The sequence below is a fragment of the Petromyzon marinus genome, chromosome 53, assembly GCF_048934315.1.
Source record: "Petromyzon marinus isolate PM22_M1 ecotype Great Lakes invasive population chromosome 53, UKy_Petmar_22M1.pri1.0, whole genome shotgun sequence".
NCBI lineage: Eukaryota > Metazoa > Chordata > Hyperoartia > Petromyzontiformes > Petromyzontidae > Petromyzon > Petromyzon marinus.
In genome coordinates this window covers 7458430-7480534 of record NC_133719.1, presented here as the reverse complement: position 1 = coordinate 7480534, position 22105 = coordinate 7458430, and the positions used below count along the sequence as shown (strand labels likewise).

At 47.5% G+C, this 22105-nt stretch overlaps 1 protein-coding gene across 1 annotated transcript in view; it reads left to right on the top strand.

The window, feature by feature from the left end:
• The window catches only part of LOC116953877 (leucine-rich repeat and fibronectin type-III domain-containing protein 4-like), a 169664-nt gene that overhangs the window by 59263 nt on the left and 88296 nt on the right, over positions 1 to 22105 (top strand). The window contains exons 2-3 of the mRNA XM_076051968.1: positions 16500 to 16644; positions 18417 to 18514. Of these exons, the coding sequence (XP_075908083.1) occupies positions 18469 to 18514 (46 nt within the window). The 5' untranslated portion in view covers positions 16500 to 16644; positions 18417 to 18468. The remainder of the gene's footprint in view (positions 1 to 16499; positions 16645 to 18416; positions 18515 to 22105) is intronic.

Below are 22105 nucleotides of genomic sequence, written 5' to 3'. Positions count from 1 at the left end.
TCTCCCCATCCACTCCCATCCTTTCCCACCCACTGGAGAAAATCCACACGTACTAGAGGAGGAGATGGGGGGGGAAGGGTAACACTTAATCCCCATACAAATGGAAACGGATGGAAATTCATGCACCTTGCTGGACTGTAATTTCCTGGTGAGGCAGGGTGTAACAAACGTGACAGCCGAGGGAAGGGAGTGTCAGAAACCCATCTGAGCGGTGATCCGCCAACCCTCGCTGCTGCCTCCACGGTGCCGGACGACAGGCACACTCCATCAACATTAAATGAAAAAGGCATTCCTGCCTGTATTTGTTAATATTTGTCTCTCAATTGACATCTGTCTGTGCCTATATTCGTCCATTGTCTCTTCACATTTAGTTGAAATAGCTCTCTGTCTAGCTGTATCTGCGTATATGACCGTCCAGATAGTTTAGGGAAAATAAAATATAGGCCGTTGTTACGTGTTGTTACCGAAAAAATGAGGTGTAATCCAGTTTTAATGATTGGATTTTGGAGGCATTTTCAGTTATTTCAACACGAACTGTAATCTGCTCTTATTGTTCATGTGTTCTGAAGAGAAGGTTATCATGTTTAATTAGATAATCCTACAATTACACCTTTCTCTTGACATGATTATCATCACTGTAATTAGTGTAATACGCGTCATATTAAGCATATATTTAAAGGTCTATCATTGTTTTTTTTTATTATAGGGTGCCTTATGTATACTCAACAATATTAAACACGACATCAATTGCTCATCTCAACCTATAGCTCCGAGACGGTGGTGGGAATTCCACATTGCCATGGTCGGGCTCAATCTATCATGGGACAACTCACGTTGACGTTTTATCATCTGTATCATTTGTACCCTATCATTCTATAATTCTATAATTTCTACCCTATCATTCTATCATTTGAATCATTTGTACCCTATCATGCTATCATTTGTACCCCCATTTTATTGACCCTGTAGGGGGGGTGGGCTGAGTTGACACTAAACTTGGATTTTAATCTATTGGTCAAATTCAATCAAAGCTCCCCCCCCTCCCAACTGTGGGTCGATTTTCAGATATACAACATGCTCCATATCATTCATTCATGCAAATCTATTTTTGTCAGTAAAAACTCGCCCCCGCTAAAGAGGGCATCGCAACACTTTGCCGTATGACATAAACGAAGGTCGTCCTCTTACCTATAAAATCAAGACACGTATAAGAATAAAAAAATTAGGGGACATACTCAAGGAAAAGCTGAAAGGGGGGAAAAAATTAGTCTTGCAGAGTTTCCTGAACTATTCGGTGCTCGCAGCCAATCTTAGGGGTTTGCGGAAGAGAGTTCCACATCTTCGGTGCCACACTCGAGAAGGCCCCCCTACCTACTGCCACCCAGCGTAGAATGACTAATTCTAGGTTGTGCCAGCAGGGCCCGGCTTAACGTCTGGGGGGCCAGACGTGACTGCAAGTACTCAGGACCAGGGTCGTTTGGAGCCTCGTAAGTCATTCGAGCAAACTTAAATTGCATGCGATAGCCGAACTGGCTCAACGATTGAAGGCGCGATTCCTTTTCCCGCGTCACTGTCGGCATGGGCACCTCCACTGGAGCGAGACGGAGAGAGCTGCTTTTGGCGGGTGTCCACGTCTCACTCATCCTTGCTGGTCAGACCCTCCGGGAAGACCGTTGGAGCGCCCACACTTTACCCCACCGCACGCGACCCACCGAATCGACTAACTGTGTGGTGAGCCGGCGGCCCGCATCTCAAAAAAACGGAAGAAGAAGAAGACGACAATGACAAAGAATAAGACGCAGAAGAAGAATCAATCTCTTTGCGTCGTGACGGCAAAATGAAAGTGGCATTGCCACAGGAACTGAATGTCACGTCACTGATCCTGAAAAGCTGACCTCTTGTTTCCGTGCTGTGTGGACGGCGGGAGGGGGGTAGGGTGAGGCTCAGGGGAGAATGAGGGAAGGTAATTGCGAGTGAGGGGCCATGAAGGGTTTGAAGGTGACAGTGTTTGTAAATTGATGTAGGGGCTGATTTTTTTTTAAAGCATTTGAAGAAAGATCAGTCCGTTAGTCATGAGCACATATATTCAGCGACTTGATTGGCAGTGGTCCGCAGGAGCAGGTATCAGAATAATCGGCCCTCGTTCGTGGCTGGCGATGCCTCATAAGCAACAGAAATGGAACCAAAACTGAAAAGTGAACAGAGAGAAGGTCCACAATGTTGGTGTTTTTGGGCGAGATTGTGTAACTTTAAATGCGTCGTTAAACCCGCCACCACCCGACGCAAGCCAATTAGCAAGGTTTGTCACGTGAACAAAACGTGGGAATGCGTTACTCGTGCAGCACACCGGTGCGTTGGAGAGTAAACCCGCAACGTTTACAATTCGAGTGCGACGTTTCGCCGGCAATTACAACCAGCGTCATAAGGCGACAGCCAGAGCTGTCAGGCGGCAGTCGAATCTGGCTGTCGCCTCATGATGCCGACGTGTTGGAGAGAAGCCCCCCGGAGGAAATGTCCGCTGGGAATTACTTTGCGAGGGACCGAAAGAGGAACACGCAGTACGAGGGAAAGGCACGCGCGGGGTGAATGTGACGTCGCTCAGACTGTGAAGAAGAGCGAGCGCTGCGCCTCTGGCGGAACGGCGCCACGGCCGGAGAGGAGGACGGGACGCGCCGGTGGCGACGAATTATGAGGCAGTGGCGGGCAGGCAACGGAACGCGTCCGAGGAGACGGAGCGAATAGGCGATGGACTCGAGCGCAGGGTGTTTCGTGGGATTGTTCGCCTCGCGGGGATCGTCAGAGGTGGTGGGCGGCTGCTTCGGGCGGGGTGGGCGGGGGGGGGGGGGGAGGTCCAGCAGTGGATTGAGCCTGGCCAAATATTGACGAGGCAGTGTTAATGAGAACCCGTGTGGTCAACTGCATGTAGGTTTACTGTCAAAAGACGCCAATGGTGACCGCTGGAGGTCTTGTCATGTATTACCTGGAGACCCTATCAGAGAGCACTCAGTCTCCCATGCTTAAACCCCCACGTGGGACTGGCCTATCAGCCTGTGATCGAAACACCGCGTCACCGCCTTAACACGTCGTAGGCTTTCGCGAGCAATGTTATTCATAAGTAAAGGTCATTTTTGGTTAGGTCTCGTAAATATAAATGTGTCGTTAACCCCGCCACCACCCGACGGGAACAGCCAATTGGTACGGTTTGTCACGTGAACAAGACGTGCCAATAAGCTATTAACCCACAACATTTAAAATGTTTACTCTCCAAAATACCATTGTGCTGAATGAACAGCTAATCGGCACGTTTTATTCACGTGACGATCAATCAGGATATGTATTTATATTGGAGGAAATCCGATGACCTACGAAGCTCTTCTTCGCAGACGTTCAGTAGGCGTGGCTCAGACCATGACAACAACAAACAGTACAAAAAATATGACACGAGTGCAAAGTATAGGAATGGCACTCGCTAACAGCACTTGCTCCAACAATAGCTTAAGGCTATACGGGTGGTCTTTGCCTTTGTATTTATGTAGATAGGTGGGTGTGTACGTAGGCTAGGGTTAGTTAGGAGGTAGATGGATGGGAATTATGGGACCTCTTTTTCAATATCAGAGTATGGAAATTTGAATATGTTTTGCCCTTTTTGGCAACAAAAAGGTGTTAACATGTTCAAACACCAAAAAGAAACCTTTTACAAAGAAATCGAGTCTGCATTAACCACACGTACTTGTGGTGAACATGCAAACAAACATGCTCTAATCATATATGCATTCTCTTTATGTTCTTTCGGTAAAGTCACGTAGATAGAACATGAATAGGTCACAAAGTTTAGAGCGAAAGCTACTGAGACAAGGTCTTGTATAGGCCCCGAGATGGGTGCAGCCTCAGGGTAAGAGGGCCGGGCTAGAGATGTTCTCCTTGAGGCTGTGGAAGTGGCCATTGTATTGCGTGAGATTAGCGTGTCAGTGCACGAGCTTAGTATGTCGCATATATGGCAATGTCTTTAAAACTGATTGGCCTACACCAGAGACGGCCTTCTTTATGGCCTAGTCTCACCAGTGTCAGACCAGAGAACGCCAAAAGGCGAACAGCACAAAGACAATGCCACTATCAGAGCATCTATAGCTCGAGTTGAGCAGTTATATCGATGCACTTTTGTTTGCATTTCCACCACGAGTAAGACGGATGGCTGTCTAGATAGGTGGGCGTGTAGTTGGGTGGCCTTTTAATCACGTGCGAGGTATCTTTATGATTCATTTGAAGCGTCCTAGTCATACGAAAGGGTCCAACCACGTGAAGCAATACAGCTCGCGAGAGAGGGAGGAACACATTTTAAGGAGCAGCGGAGGAAACATTCCAAGCGAACAACATTTTTTTTTAAAGCAAATCTTGAAACACGCAATAACTTTCACGAGTATAATTCCTGCGCCGAAAGGTTAGAGCCCAATTCCCTAGAATCACATTTATCGTAAGGGGGATACTAAACAGAGCGGCTAACGTTAATTTAAACCTCGGCGATTTTTTTTTCCATTTCCCCTTCCCCCCCCAACCGCGAGTTAGCAATCTGTAACGATCATCGCGAGAACCGCCGGAGTTCGAGACAATTTGATTACCGATCAGAAGTCCATACCCCATTTGCCATTGTCTGCTATTTTATTACTCACTTCCTTCAACTCGCGATCTAATTCAAAGCAATCTAATGAGCCGTGTAAATCATTGTAATTAGCGCCCGGGTGAAGTTTTATACATATTCTTTTTTGCGTTGAATAAGTTGCGGCGCTGAGACTTTACGGGCGACTTGGGCTCCAGGTCTCTAACACGCGTAGCACTACACTCGACACCGCAGAGCACGAGTTGCCATTAACCCTTTCCCGTTCCGATGACGTAGGTGTACGTCATCATCAGGCCGTGCGGGAGGGTGCGTGGCACAGTTTCGCTCGCCAGATATCGTAGAGTGCGGTCGTGTCGCTACAGTTCTCTGCGGTGAGTAACAATGTCCTTGTAAACACAACGGCGCTACGCCTCTCTTAATAAAATGAAGGCTGAGCCGCTTGCGCGTTCCGAGATTCTGCGGTGAACGGGACGACCCACCCACCCTGCGACTTGCAGACGCCTCGGAGCGGGAGAGGGGTGAAGTGTGATTTTGTCCTCGCCGAGATATTGAAGGCCTGGCATAAGGGGTGTTGCGGGGTTTGATATGCCAAAGGGATTCAAGCTGCCAAACGGAAGGAATTAAATTGAGGGCGTAATGGAGATAATTCTGTTGAAGTGTTCAGTGACGAATGAGGAGAACTCGGCAGTATCTAAACTAAACTATAAGCTCTCCACGTAGGATCCTCTCGTTTCGGAGTTCTAACACTGAAAACTGAGCCATTTTTGTTTTATTTTACCAGGTATAAGACCCCACTGAGCTACGTAGTTCTTTTTTTCAGAAGCGACCTGGCCGCAAGTGATCGCCCAACGAAGTGGCTGATCATGTATGCATTGATTGCAGCTGCAAATTCTCTAAACGCATGTTTCTAAATGTGGAGGAAAAAACCGGAGGACTCGGAGAAAAATCCACTAGACCACGGGGAGAGAGACGTGCAAAACTCCAAATATACAGCAGCAGGCATCAGGGTTGGGATCGAACCCACGACCTCCTGTACACCAGGCGAGGTAGTTAACATCTCGCCATCGCGGCACCTTGGCATGAGCAGAAGGCAGGGAGGTTTGTATTCGTGGTACCTTGTGGGCACCTGGGGCAGTGCAGAGAGGTGGTGGAAGATGTTTGTTCCATGCGTGAATTTAATTTTGTATGGATTTAAGTGGGAGATATCTCTCGGGCCAGCATTGAGTGTGATTTTTTTTATGTATGTAACAGCATACGTGTGCAATCTACATTGGATTGACCTTCAGACACCACCGGTGATATATTTCACATGGCAAGAATGGAAATTATGAGGACAGAGAAATATCGTAACTCGTGCGATTCTCAACTAAAACAAACGCACCCTGATACTTTCTTGCTGGGTCATCACATCGCTTATCGAGGCATAGGAGATGTAGGTTTTCGTGGTTTTTCTATATTTTTTTACAAGAAATGTTTTTCTTAGTTGAGGGAGTTTTGTTGTTGTGTAATATGGGTTTTCAATCGGGCACCCCAATGGCCAGCTGTCGTGACTATTATAGGGAAGTGAGGGCGATGTGTGCTGGCGTCACGGTCCGAATATCCGATTTGGAGAAAAACAATTCATACCTTCACGAAAAAATGCGAAGCTGCTCGCATTCGGAAGGTTGCGAGTTCAAATCCGCCACGGTGGCTAGGAGATGTTAACTACCTCGCCCGGTATACAGGAGGTTCGTGGGTTCGATCCTGACCCTGATTCCTGCTGTGTATTTGGGGTTTGCATCTCTCCCTCTCCGTGGTGGTCGCGTGGATTTTTTCTCGGGGTCCTCCGGTTTTTCCCTCCACACTTTAGACTCGCCATCACGCGTTTAGATTATTATTTGGCCGCTCTAAATTTCCACGTGACAAGCAAGCCACTTCGCTGAGCAATCATTCATGGCCAGGTCGCTTCTGAAAAAGAGCTATACAGCTCAGTGTTCCTCACCTGGGAAAACAATAAAAAAATAGTTTAGGAGTGCAGTTTAAATATTTACGACGGAGATTGTCACACCGATGGCGCGCGCCATCGTTCGTGAAGACCTCTTTCGCTGGCCTTTGCGTCCTCTGCCTCGTTGGCCACAGCATTTCCGAGAGGGTGAATAACGATGGCAGGACTGGAGCACTTAACATAATGGCCGTCTGGAGGGACGTCGCGAGCCATCGCTCGTGCGGCCCCCGTTGCTACGACGCGACCCAGCGGGTCCGACGTTGGCGGCTCTGCGAGGTTGTCGTTCATGTGCCACGGTCGACTTTCAAACGAGACAGTTTTTTAGTTTGTGCGAGTTAAGGCCCACTGGGCTGTGTAGCCATTTTCCGGAAGCGACCTGGCCATCACAATGACTAGCTCGAGTGGAGGGAAAAACCGGAGGACCTGGAGAAAAACCACGCGACCATGTAGAGAGAGAGACACGCAAACTCCAAATATACAGCAGGCGTGAGGGTTGGAATCGAACCCACGACCTCCCGCATACCAGGCGAGGGAGCTAACATCTCCTAGCCACCAAGGCGCCCCTTTTTGAGCTGGTGGGCTACAAAAGAGGCGCCCCTCTCATTCACGGTGCGCGCCGACGAAGAGAGCCCGCGACACCGCTCGGAGACGGGGTGGCCATTGTGTGCCTTCGTCTGGCAGTGGGTTGACCATGGCTGCTGCTGATGACGCTGCCGCTGGTAGTTGAGCGCTCAGCGCGCCGCGCCACGAACCCGGCGAGCCGAGGTCGATGCCAACACCGGTGACGATCATCCGAACCGTTTATGGGCTTCCCCTAGGTCGACTCAGCCTAAAACGAGGACCTAGTGGTAATGTGTAAAAACATCGCCACTAGGGAAACGAAGGCGGCCGGGCGTGGTGCTGGCCACCCACCCCCTCGCGTGCCGTACCGGCCTTCATAGGTGCTCGCTAACAGCACTTGCCCCTACAGTCTCTTCAGGCTGTACGGGGGATCTTTATATTTGCTGCTGCTGATGATGATGATGATAATGACGTTTATGCCCTATAGCAGCAATAGGATATGCTCACACCACTTTTCTATCCACAAGACGTGGAGGGGGTTCTTGCAATCAGCAGTGATGGGCACAATCGCGTTAGCAGCAGGAGAGCGATGATAATACCGAGCGCTTTAAGGCTCCGTCTGGGTACTGTGGCTACAGCAGAGCTGCGCCTGGCCGGCACCGGGATGGGCGACCAGCGGGGCTTGCCAGGGTGTCGTAGGTGAACCAGGAGAGACGGCCGTTGCTGAGCGTCACAAAACTTGGCTCCCACCGCGAACGTGGGCCATCGTGCTCACTGCGACGTCGTTTCTTCATCCGGTGAGGAAGTTAACGATTACGTTGACCATACGTTGTTATGTGTGTGTGTGTGCAGAGAAATGCAGAGGGGAGAGTTCAAGATCGGGCAGGATGGGTGCGGTGGGGGGGACTTTGAGCCAAACACGTGAATGGAGAATGGCATATAGTGAGTTCTCAGAGAGTGCTTGGACCCACTCGTACGCGAGCGGCCGCGATTCACACTTGCACTTTGGTGCGACTCGGACTTTCGCCACACGCACGGGACGGGAAGCGAGGAGTCAAATGACCCTCCACGCCGTCACGCGCAACGTGGATTCAAGAAGAATGTCGTCATTCTCATTCATGGCATTGGCCCAACAGTGTCGCTATGCTGCGTCACGAACCCGACGACCCGAGTTCCATTCTCGCTCACGGCCAACACCGGTGACGATTGTCTGAACCGGTCCTGGGCCTCCTCTAGGTCGACTCAGCCTCAAACGAGTACATGGTGCGGTATGGAAACATCGCCACTGGGGAGACAAAGCCGGCCGGGCGTGGTGCCGGCCACACACCCCCTCGTGTGCCATGCTGGCCTTCATAGGTGCTCGGTAACAGCACTTGCTCCTACAGTCTGTTCAGGCTATACGGGGGATCTTTGTCTTTTTGTCGTGAAATGCAGAGGGGAGAGGTCAAGATCGGGCAGGATGGGTCGGGGGGGGAGGGACTTTGAGCCAAAGACGCTGCCAATGGGCTGAGGATTCAAGAAGATTGTAGTCACTCACATTCATGGCATTGGCCCAACAGTGCAATGCAGAACACCTCCTGAAAATGCTTCGCTCACATTGAGGTTTTTATGGGTATACATCATTATAATTAGTGTTTGCATTATTAGGAATATTTCAATAAATCGTGTTTTTTTCTCAATTCCATGCAGCTTAAACACCTTCCATCCTTTAGCATTAATTTGACGGGTTTTTTTTCTTTCCCTCTCTCCGTCTCTCTACTCCCAAACGTTTATTTCCCCGTCACGTTGGGAATCTGTTTTCCTTGGCAGCTGCGTTTCGCGCAGATTACGCGATGGAATGAAAGGGAGCACGCAGGGTTAACGTAATGGGCGGCTTTAGGAGCGGTTTTTTTTTTCTCCGTTGCCGTAAATTATAGATGCGATGTGCAGATCGAGGGCCTACGCGAGGTGCACCGAGTGAAACAACACTGCCGACCACGCGCGCGAGAACGCGCGGCTCGACTCTCCCCGAACGCGTGCGCCGCGCACACAATCCGGCGTCGACGTGACGGAGCCGGTCGAACCGTCCCATGGAGCTCAGTCGCCGCCACCCAAGGGACACGAAAGTCAACGACCGCTTAAGCAAGGCGCTTTAAATGAAAACGACAACTGAGAAAGTGTTGGAAAACGAAAGGGGGCTGGGCTGAGGATCAGAATCGGAATCTTTGTTGAGACTGGAGGAGAAGGAATCCGATGAGCTATGAAGCTATTTTTTTTCCCCCACAGATATCCAGTATGGGCACGGAGTCAGCACGTTACAACAATAGCAGTGCAAAATAGAGAAAAGGGTAAGCAAGTCACGAAACATAAATTTAAAACATAATCATTATATAAGGCCGATTTTTCACATGCAGCTCAGCCACCACGTCCGCCCGGCTGCTAAATTTGTTCTACATTTGTTACATTGAAATGTTTAAAAGATGTACATTTTCCTTAAATTGTTCTTCACGTAACGTAGGATCACCCTTACGAATGAGGCGATGTGATTTCACGTCTCACTGTGGCTTCATTGAATCTTCTGGCTAGATAGAGGATGCCGCAACATTTTAAAAAATCGGGGATCTCTGTGTGGTGCGACTGAATGCTCTGACAAAAACACGATGAGTCACCTGAGCCGCATTTCTAGTCGCGATGGACATCTGTGAAAAATAGCTTTACAGCTCATCGGATTTCTCGAGTTTTAAAACATATTCTGATTACACGAGAGGGTTTGGGGGGGGGGGGGCTGCCAGAGATCATAGCGTTTGGAACAATATCACGGTATAATTTTGTGAATCCACGTTTTTCTCCTTTCAAGCAGGGATAAAGAAATGATGAGCGTGCTGCTGACCGAACCTTTAAATGCACAGTTGCGCAAATGCACAGTCTGCTTCAGTGCTGAGTCAATAGCCAGCAGTTATGTAAATGTAATGTAATTATAGTACAGTCTCTCAGCACAGCAGGTGAACCGTGCAAGTGTCTTAAATCCCACAGCAAGCCGTACGAATGGGCACATTGGCAGGTTGCATGAGGTGGGGTCAAGTGTGGGTCACCGTTCACCTCTTCCAAGACGGGACGGGGAGGCCAGGAGACCTTCGAGAGGGGCTCTCCGGAGCCTGCTCAGAGTGGAGGCCCTTCCGCCAGCAGTGGCACAAGCAAACGAATTGCAGGGCTGTGCCTGTACCTTCACCTACGGCAGACCTTCTCTTATCCCTGACAACGTTGGGGGGTGGGTGGAGGGGGGGGAAGAACGGAACTTCACGGATCCCATCTGTGACCTATCCAATAACCACGGGGAGCTACTCGCTCGAACGGGGCCTCCAACTTGCCGCAGCGTGGCTCTCATGCCTCTGGAACTCAAGTCAACACGTTTTGTCGTCGCGCCATGGATTCAAACCCAGGAGGCTGGCTCTGTCTCTCAAACAGCTGATGCTCCTGTCAAAGCAAGCGGAAACCACTGCTCGGGCCCTGGGTTTCGGGGCTATTGCGGGCTCAGCTGGCTTGCCTCCTTCTCGCCAAGGACATTGCCGAGGTCAAACAAACAATCGTAGATGCCCGAGGCCTTCGCCGTGAACGGAGAATCGAATGCAGTAAGGTCCCAGAGTACGCGGGCACAGAGTGCGTGGACCCACTCGTGCGCGGGTGACAGCGATTCACACTTGCACCTTGGCGCCACTCGGGACTTTCGCTACATGCTTCGGGGCGGGAAGCGAGGAGTCAAATGACCCTCCGCGCCGTCACGCGCAACGTGGATTTGACGACGCGCAACGTGGATTTGACGACGAGTCCAGCCAGCTAAGCAACTTTCGCATTTATCACATTCAGATGATTAGTGAACCATTTGCTGTGCAGTAGTGTATTTTATTGAACATTTATGTACATTTTCTATACACTTACATTGTATATATTACACTCGCATTGTAACATAGTATTGTATAGTACCGAAACATAGTAGTGTATAGTAATATAGTAGTGTATAGTAATATAGCAGTGTATAGTAAAATAGTGGTGTATAGTAATATAGTATATTGTAATATATACTACTTTATTAGTATATATTACAGTATATATAGTAGAATATACTAATACTACTATATTAGTATCTACTGATACTACTATACTACTATATTAGTATATACTATATTAGTATATACTACTATATTACTACTATATTATTGAAATATGTACTACTATATATGATATATGCACTCGTTTAGACGAACCCCAACTTACGCAAATTCTCCCGTGCGCGGTGGTGGTGGGGGGAGGGGTGGGTACATAGACCAGACCCTATTGTTGCCCGCGAGGTGACCGGGGTGGCTCAGAGGTCAGAGCGCCAAACCGAGAGGCCTGGGTTCGAATCGAGATTTTCAGTCTCCTCTGGGTTTCTAAAGCGTGGCGAGTTGTGTGGCATCAACCTGGCCGTGAATGATTCTACGGAAGAAAAAAAAAGCCCATTATTGTAAACTTGGTTCAGCGCTTAATTTGTACCATTTGAGAATCGCTGACCGGTCTTTTACTGCAATGGCGCGGGCGGCTCTAGAATCTGCTGCCCGGTTGTATAATTGCGCATTTTATACATGAATGTATCGCAATAGAATTGATCGCGATTTAATTGTTAAGTCGACAGCACGGCTTCTTAAAACACTGACGATACTTAAAAAAACCTCAAGGATGCAATGACAATGTCACTTTACGCGAGTTATTTTATGTTATAAGGTTCTAGTACAATCCAGCGTTTACAATGTTAACGCTTTGTCTTGGAAACTGCGTTGTGATTCTGCAGGGTTTGTGCATGTGTGTGTGTTAACATTATCTTTGCGCAGTGACGCGTTCAACTGTGCTTCTTCATTTCGTTGGCGTTTCAGGACTTTGTCCTATACTTGATGATGATGATGATAATAATGTCACTCAATTTTCGCCCTTCTTCTTTCGTATGGCCAAATGAAGAGCAACGATTACAGATTCAACTCTCAATGATTTAGCCATTCAATCGGTTTTGTCCGACAGTCAGTGAATTGCTGATACAACCGCAGTTAGATTTACATTTGGGGCAGTAGCCGCAGTTTCACACAGGAGATTTAGTCTGGCTCAGAGAAATTGCGAATTATTTCACAGGGGCCTCTAATGTCCGCCTGTATCAGGCGGCTCGCTGGTGGAACGAGCGGCTCGCAATCGGAAGGTTGCCAATTCAAATCTGCCACGGTGGTGAGATGTTAACTACCTCGGCTGGTATACAGGAGGCCGTGGGTTCGATCCCGACCCTGACGCCTGCTGTATATTTGGAGTTTGCGTGTCTCTCTCCCCGTGGTCGCATGGGTTTTTCTCTGGGTCCTCCGGGTTTTCCCTCCGCATTTAGAAACTTGCGTTTAGGGTATTTGGCTGCTCTAAATTTCCGTGCAATAAATCACTTTGTTGAGCAATCATTTTTGGCCAGCTCGCTTCTGAAATAGAGCTACATAGCTCAGTGGGCCTTACCTGGTAAAATTCAAAAGATAGTTTCTTGTTTTAGCTTAGTTTAAATTCTGGTTGACGGATTCACTCAGCCCATCATCCCTCCAGGTTTAAGAAAATAAGCACCAGTTTGTGGGTTAGTCAACAGCGGTTGTCCGTCGGGGAGACCCAACCCCAATCCTGACCACCTGACCACCTGTCTCAAATGTGGAATATCCATCACCGGCTCAGGGCTGTTGTGAATAACAGGGACATGCATTACCCCCCCCCCCCCACCCTCTAACTTACGCACCTGATCGCATTTACCCCCCGTCTCTTTAAGACCAAAACAGGAGGAGGATTTCTCCACAACTCTGCCCATTGCCTGATGGTGCTGGTTGTTGTAATTACTGGCGAAACATCACGGTACTCGAATTGTAAGTTCTGTCGGTTTGCTCTCCAACACACCGGTGTGCTCTACAGGTAACGAATTGGCATGTTTTGTTTACGTTTACAAACCTTACTAATTGGCTGTGCCGGGTGGTGGCGGGTTTAACGACGCATTTATATTTACGCTAAACTTGGTGGGAAAAGGAGTCCTGAGACTCTGTGAGGCTTTCTTGATTGTACAATAATCAAAATAATAATAAAGTGTAGGGTTTTAATCGTCTCGGTTGCAAAACGGTCCCCGCATAAGCGGCGGAACGGAGCTGCCATGAAGCGATTTCGCGACTCGGTCTACGGTGACCTCGGAAAGAAATGACGAACCGGGTTCTCCACTTCTTTGATAATTTTTTTTCCGGAATTCTTGGCAATGGGATGAAATAGCTCAGAGCGATGTGACTTGCAGTCGACTATTCATTTACGCAGCATGAAGGTATTTCAGTTTTGGGCGGAAGTATAATTGAGTAATAATTCGAATTCTCAGCGATGGAATGAAATAGCTCAGAGTGATGTGACTTGCAGTCGATTATTTTTTCACGGAGCATGAACGTGTCCAGTACGGGTGGAACGATTTTCATCCCTCCCCCCCTCCACTGCCCCCCCAGAAATTTGATGAGTTGTCGTAAATGGCAGCACCCATTTAGTGCCCGTAGGGTGATGATTAATTAGTTGAGCCCAGCAACGGTTGGCTACGCACACCCTCTGTAATCTAGCACTTTGGAGGTGAGGGCTGGTGGATCACGTGACCCTAGCCACGGGCGTCGAGGTCGCCATTTCCGAGCTTGCCAGGGTACGGCGATAAGTGGATCAGCCTCCACCTGTGCAAGGATTGAGTATTACATCCCGCGAGTATGCGTGGGCTTTCTCCGGGGGGGACTCTGGTTTCCACCAACGGAGCGTAGAAACAGCTCATGAACCCTTTCTCCGTTTTCTTACGATTCCGTTTTCTTACGATTCCGTTCTGATGACGTACATGTACGTGTACGGAACCGGAAGAAAAACTGAACTTAAATAACTTTATTGGGACCGAGGCTCCCACAAGGGCATGCGGGGAGGGTGTGACACAGTTTGGCGCCAGCTGTCACAGAGTGGCGGTCGCGTCACGACAGTTCTCTGCGGTGAGTAACAATGTTTTTAAAAACAACGGCGCTACTACGCCTCTCCAAATAAAGTTCATGCTGAACCGATGGCACGTTCTCAGATTCAGCGGTGAATGGGACGACCCACCCTGCAACTTGCACGCATCTCGGACACGGCAAAGGGTTAATTAATGGAGTCGGCCCAAACATCTCAATATAGGACCACAGAGCTTGGGCTATTGTTGTTGGGGCCGGTTCTGGTTGCCTTCCCACTTTCGCCGATTTGCGCGGCGACGGCGATGTTTTATATTTTTTGGCGCTGGCTGGCGGACGACTGACAGTTTTGTGGCATCATCTTTTTCATCTCTGGCCGGTCTCTCTCGCGGTCGATGGAGACGGCTCTCCCGAGCCGTGGCAGTTCCAGAGGAGACGTTTCTGCACGTCGCCGACTTGCTCGGTTTCCGAGTCGAAATCGTTGTTGCCAGCGAATACTATAATCGGATTCAGATGTAACATGATTACCATGTTACGGATCTTAGCTCTGGGGAGATGCAGTTTGCGGTGGGGTAGGGGGGGGGGGTCGTCTCCCTAAACCCTTTTGAGACCCTGGAAATTAGTTTACATTGATATTAACAAAAGAGAATATTAAGAAGCGTTTTTGATTATTATTTTTGTAGGGCCCTGTTTCAAAGACTTGACATTTCAGCACTGCCACCACCCCATGGCAAGTTGCTAGTCCCCTCTGATGACGACCGCACTTGTGATTACATAACCAGCAATTTCGAAATTATGATGTGGCAACCCTCACCCTTTCAGAATGCAAACCTGGACCCTGTGGCAATCGAAATCTTGCTGAACATTGTGTGAGGCTAATGAAAGGAACAGCTTGAAGCTGCAGAAACACACTTACCGACTGCAAAATGTAAATATTTTCGATTCACGCTTCCCGAGGAGCATAAGAGGAAGCGGGCAAAGTGCAAAACGGAGAATTGTGTTTTCCAGCCCCCCCGCCCGCCCGCCCCTTAATCTTTTAAAACATTTTCGAAATGAACATTCAGGAATTGGCAACGTTAAAAGCAGAATGTATAAATAAATACATTTGTCAGAGTGTTTGGAACACGGTTTTGCCAATGTGTGACGTGTAATTTAAAGGCGCTATTGACCGTTCTCCATTAACCTCCCCCCCCCCCCCCGCTCGTTTCGCCGCAAATTACCCTTCAATTTTGTCGAGGTTTTATCGCCTATTTTACTTTCTTTGCGGCGAATTAGAATGATTCGAGTGGCCTGAGAGGTTGTTATCTTTTAGCTCCGCAGAATGCGAGCGCTTTGGCGCTTCCAGATGTCGCTTCAACGCGCGCACAGTTTCCGACAGGGACATCAGAAACTAATTTGTAGAACGATTTACCCAGCAAGAGATTGTTGCATATGAGTACTCGATTTTCAGTAAAAATATATATTTTATTTATTATACCAACAAAATCGTTAATCCCCTCCCCCCTTTGCACGTGGTCTCACAAGTGACGTCATCACATCTACCCCTCTATTTAAGGAACGAAACAGGAGGTTTACTCCACAAATCTGGCTGTTGCCTGATGATGCCGGTTGTAATTATTGTAGAAACGTCGTACTCAGATTGTAATTGTTGTGGATTTGCGCTCCAACACACCGGTGTTGCTGTACTAGTGACGAATTGGCACGTTCTGTTTATGTGACAACCCTTACTAGTTGGCTGTGTCAGGTGGTGGCGGGTTTAACGACACATTTATATATTTACGTGATCTAACCAATAAAAACCTGTATTATGGATGATATTGGTCGCGAAAGCCTACGTGTTAAACCGACTTAATTTATTATACCAAATTTTTTTTATTATATATTTTGGATGCCCGCCGTCGGGGCAATGGTTGGCACGCTGGGCTTCCAGAGGTGACTGGGTTGATTCTATCGTCCCGGCGAGGCAGCATGAACAATGGGGCAAGTTTTCTCAGATCCCCTCCCAAGCGGCCTCTGTCCACCCAGCAGCAGTTTGATAGGGTTGGATACCAGGTAGTTGATCGGCCGGTGTCGTGCCGTGCCGTGAGCTCAAGATGAGAATCGGAAGGGACGCCTTCGTGACGAGCAACACGCTGTGCGGCCCGAACACGAGGCGGAGAGCTAAACGGCACGCCGTGGCGCGTCCTCTTTATTTCGACTGCAGGAGGAATCCGATGAGAGCTACGAAGCTCTTTTTCACAGACGTCCAGCAGGGGCACGGGGTCAGAAAGTTAAAACAAACGATACAAACACGCACGATTAGGAGTGCATGGTATTGGAAAGGTAAGCAAATCACTAAAACTAAAAAAAGTATACTCCCACCTCTCCCAAGGCATCTGGCCATCGTGGAAGAGTCATCTCCAGAGGACATTTTCCACTGCTCACTGAAAGTGGCCTCCTGCAGAGGGAGCATTGGAGAAACCCCTCTGTACAGCATCGGGCCCACTCGGTCACGCTGGCCTGAGGCCTCAGAAGGGGTAAGAGCATCCCACACTTTACCACGCTCCACCACCTTCCGGTCGACTGACTGTGGTTACACATTCATACGGCTCGGTGGACCGAGGCTGGCAAGGGGGGTTTGAGAGACTTGCGCCGTTGTTTCGACTGCCGAGCTGTGAAACGGGAGTCGAACCAGCGACCTCTGCGTTGCAGGGTGCAGTGCGCCGCTAACCGTGTACACCGTGGCAGCCGCCCCTTAAATGCGAATCGCTTCTGGTCATGGCATGACATCACGACACCGTCTAATGCCACCATCGCTTCCCCGCCACCACCCCCACTCCCCCCCCCCCCCCCCCCCCCCCATCAACTGCAATCATTCGATTTAATTTCACCCAAAATGTTTAACAAACGCAAGTTTTACGGTGTAACCCAATTAACCCAATTAATGAAGCCCGAAACTCGAAACTGTAGATCTCAATTTAGAACACGGCCAAGGCCAAGTTGGGGCAGGGAAGGCCAAGGAGGGAGTGGTGTGCCGTGACTTGTCAGGAAACGTCGCAGAGGGGAGAACAATCAGCGGGAAGTCGAACGTGCTTCAATGCCAATTACTTTTCAGCGTGCTTCAATTTGGTTCGATTCCAGAGACGGTTTGTTGAATACTTCTGCGTTGGCTACAGTGGCGGAACCAGAGACACCCCAGAGGGAGCTCACAGTCCAGGCATTCCCTGTTCTTTCCATTAGCGTTCAAAGCCTAACATGGGCACCATGGTGATGTTAACTACCTCACCTGGTATATAGGAGGTTGTGGGATTAAACCTGACCCTGACACCTGTATATTAGGATTTTGCATGTTTTTTTCCCGTAGTCTCGTGGATTTTCACCGGGTCCTCCAGTTTTCCCCTCCACATTTAGAAATCAACATCACGCGTTTAGAGTATTTGGTTGCAATAAATTTCCACGAGATGATAAAAACCCTTCGTTGAGCTGTCATTCGTGGCCAGGTCGCTTCTGAAAAAAAGCTATACCGCTCAGTAGGCCTTACCCCGTAAAATTAAGAAAATAATGTTTTTAGTTAATATTATGAGTGGGTTGATCGTTGTAATGGCTTCAGAATGTATTGTGAATAGGGTGCCTTGCGTTACGGGCGACGTGAAAAATGTTTGCAATCAAATGATGGCAGCGATTTTGTATTATTGAAACCAGCCTTGCTTTCAACAAGGCATGTTTTGGCAAATTGATTAATGTGATGCACGCAGCATCCGCTTTACACGTGGGTTTCTATATGAAGCACACTTTGTTTTTACACGTGTCAAAATAAAAAGCTGTCAGACATACGACAGGCCTAGCCGTCATGAGGCCGAGGGATATAACAGCGGGACATGATCACAATACGCATTATACGAATGTGACGTGTACATAAACGAGTGAACAGCGGCGAAGGAATAATTCACAGCGGACGCCGACCTTTAACCTGAAACGAGCACTTGTGTCGAAGTTCATTGAGAAACCTCTCCACTCTCTCCCCATACCCTGCCCTTTCCTATTTCAGTCTAAAAGGTAAAGGCAGAAACCTGCAATTCCTTGCCCATGCCACCGCTGACAGAAGGGCCTCTGTACTTCACTAATTTTCAGAGGTGGAGGGGGGGCCACTTTGGCCGATAAGACATCATCAGCGCGTGAGAGCGCCACCACACATTTGAAACCATTGGGGGGTTGACAGCAGCACGATGATTATGATGATGATGGGGGGTGTTGTCACCAATTGTGTATTGTCGGGGGTGGGGGGGGGGGGGGGTGGTGCGCACGTCAGGGGCCGCACTAAACGGCACCAGGGGCCGCCAGTGGCCCTGCGAGGCCTTGCAATGGAGAGCACCGCTTCATCAATGCTGACGAGACATCTTGAAGGAGGTGGGTAGTACCACACACATTAACCCTCACCGCACGCAACCTGCCAATCGACTAGCTGTGGTCGTACGTGACCCGTGTATACTGCCGGGTGGACAGAGCCGGTGGGGGATGCGATGTGGGGACGGTGATGCAAGTAACTTCCACCGTTGATTCACCTGTCGTGCCAACCGTTATACCATGTGTACATAAACCTTGCCGATGTACCTCTTCGGTCGGTCTCTCGAGAAGGATTGGAAAGCTGAGGATTGTCCAAGTGAATGCAGCGGGCATTAGTTATTAATTTCGCAATTGTTGGAGTAATTTGCCAGTGGGATGGCTGAAAGAGCTCAGCAAAAGCTAGGTCACGGAGTCTCTGCAGCTGATGTGGTTGGTGATTATCGAGCCAGTGGTGGAACACAACCATCTTGTACTTTTAGATTTGTATCCCAATTAGTGTCTGGTCATGAGACGGAAGTATCCCCGTGGGACCTCTCGCAAACGGCACGCAGTTCGACCTTTCATTTTAGTTTAACGGCCGGCGGGAAGTGGACGTCACAGAGCTACCTCATGGGATCCCCTTGAGCGACCTCTGGCCTTCACCATGGGGGAGGCGGTCAGCACTTTTCACACCTGCCCTGCGACTGAGTGTTTGTCACGTGACGGCCAAACAGATGTTTTACATTCTCACAGCTGGAATTTAGCCATGTTGATTGAAAGAAAACAGAAAATAACTGTGTGGTACCCAGGCTCCCGCAAGGCCACGCGGGAGGGCGTATGGCGCAGTTTGGCGCCAGCTATCGTAGAGTGCAGTCGAGTCGCAAGAGTCCTCTGCCGTGAGTACAATGTCGTTATAAACATCGGCGCTATGCCTCTCTAAATAAAATGAATGCTGAGCCGCGTGCGCGTTCCGAGATTCAGCGGTGAACGGGACACCCACCCTGCGGTCTCGGAATGGGAAATGGTCAAGGGCAGAACCAAACGTAACGCGATGGTGTTCTTATCGCGCAGAAATTGGTGACCGGGCTAAGACCATCAACGCGCGACGCTTGAGGAACCCGGTTTAATCACAGGCAGTCGCCCAGATTTTAATGCAGGATCTCAGTGGTGCGAACTCTGACCTTTGACCTCTGAGCCACCCAGCCACCTTCGGAAGGAATAGGTATAAATTGTAAAGCAGATGCAGTCACACTGCTGTGTGCAGAGGTATTGCAGAATGGATGTAGTGTTTGCACCGGAATGACGCTGAAGAATCTCACGACTGAAGAATAACACTGAAGAATCTGACGACTGAAGAATAACACTGAAGACTCTGACAACTGAAGAATAACACTGAAGAATCTGACAACTAAAGAATAACACTGAATCATTTCATGATAGAAGAATAACACTGAAGAATCTCACGACAAAAGAATAACACCAAAGAATCTCGTGACTGAAGAATAACACTGAATAATCTCACGACTAAAGAATAACACTGAAGAATCTCACGACTAAAGAATAACACTGAAGAATCTCACGACTAAAGAATAACACCAAAGAATCTCGTGACTGAAGAATAACACTGAAGAATCTGATGACTGAAGAATAACACTGAATCATTTCATGATGGAAGAATAACACTGAATCATTTCATGATGGAAGAATAACACTGAAGAATCTCACGACTAAAGAATAACACTGAAGAATCTTACGACTAAAGAATAACACTGAAGAATCTGACAACTGAAGAATAACACCAAAGAATCTCGTGACTGAAGAATAACACTGAATAATCTCACGACTAAAGAATAACACTGAATAATCTCGTGACTAAAGAATAACACTGAAGAATCTCACGACTAAAGAATAACACTGAAGAATCTCACGATTAAAGAATAACACTGAATAATCTCGTGACTAAGGAATAACACTGAAGAATCTCACGACTAAAGAATAACACTGGAGAATCTCACGACTAAAGAATAACACCGAAGAATTTCGTGACTGAAGAATAACACCAAAGAATCTCGTGACTGAAGAATAACACTAAAGAATCTCACGACTAAAGAATAACACCGAAGAATTTCGTAACTGAAGAATAACACTGAAGAATCAGACAACTAAAGAATAACACTGAATCATTTCATGATGGAAGAATAACACTGAATCATTTCATGATAGAAGAATAACACCGAAGAATTTCGTAACTGAAGAATAACACTGAAGAATCTGATGACTGAAGAATAACACTGAATAATTTCATGATGGAAGAATAACACCGAAGAATCTCGTGACTGAAGAATAACACTGAATAATCTCACGACTAAAGAATAACACTGAAGAATCTCACGACTAAAGAATAACACCAAAGAATCTCGTGACTGAAGAATAACACTGAAGAATCTGATGACTGAAGAATAACACTGAATCATTTCATGATGGAAGAATAACACTGAATCATTTCATGATGGAAGAATAACACTGAAGAATCTCACGACTAAAGAATAACACTGAAGAATCTTACGACTAAAGAATAACACTGAATAATCTCACGACTAAAGAATAACACTGAATAATCTCGTGACTAAAGAATAACACTGAAGAATCTCACGACTAAAGAATAACACTGGAGAATCTCACGACTAAAGAATAACACTGAAGAATCTCGTGACTGAAGAATAACACTGAAGAATCTCACGACTAAAGAATAACACTGGAGAATCTCACGACTAAAGAATAACACTGAAGAATCTCGTGACTGAAGAATAACACTGAAGAATCTCACGACTAAAGAATAACACTGGAGAATCTCACGACTAAAGAATAACACCGAAGAATCTCGTGACTGAAGAATAACACCAAAGAATCTCGTGACTGAAGAATAACACTGAAGAATCAGACAACTAAAGAATAACACTGAATCATTTAATGATGGAAGAATAACACTGAATCATTTCATGATAGAAGAATAACACCGAAGAATCTCGTGACTGAAGAATAACACTGAATCATTTCATGATGGAAGAATAACACCGAAGAATCTCGTGACTGAAGAATAACACTGAAGAATCAGACAACTAAAGAATAACACTGAATCATTTCATGATGGAAGAATAACACTGAATCATTTCATGATAGAAGAATAACACCGAAGAATCTCGTGACTGAAGAATAACACTGAAGAATCTGACAACTGAAGAATAACACTGAATCATTTCATGATGGAAGAATAACACTGAAGAATCTCACGACTAAAGAATAACACTGAATGATCTCGTGGCTGAAGAATAACACTGAATAATCTCGTGACTGAAGAATCTTGCAACTCTCTTCCACTGCCAGGGATTTCTGGGATTGGCAGCATCCTTGCAGAAAGACGCGTTCTAGCTAATATAATTTACAGGTGAAATATTTCAATAATAAAGTTTTAAATTACCCATACTCTTTGGTTTTATTCGGTAAAGTCACGTAGGTAAAATAAATGAAAAGAAAACAATTGAATCACGACGTTTCGGAGGCAACACAAGATTCCGTCTTCAGGTGGAATAGTCGCAGCACTTGACACAGATATTCTGCTGTGACTCTTCCACCTGAAGACGGAAGCTTGTGTTGTCTCCGAAAAGTCGTGATTCA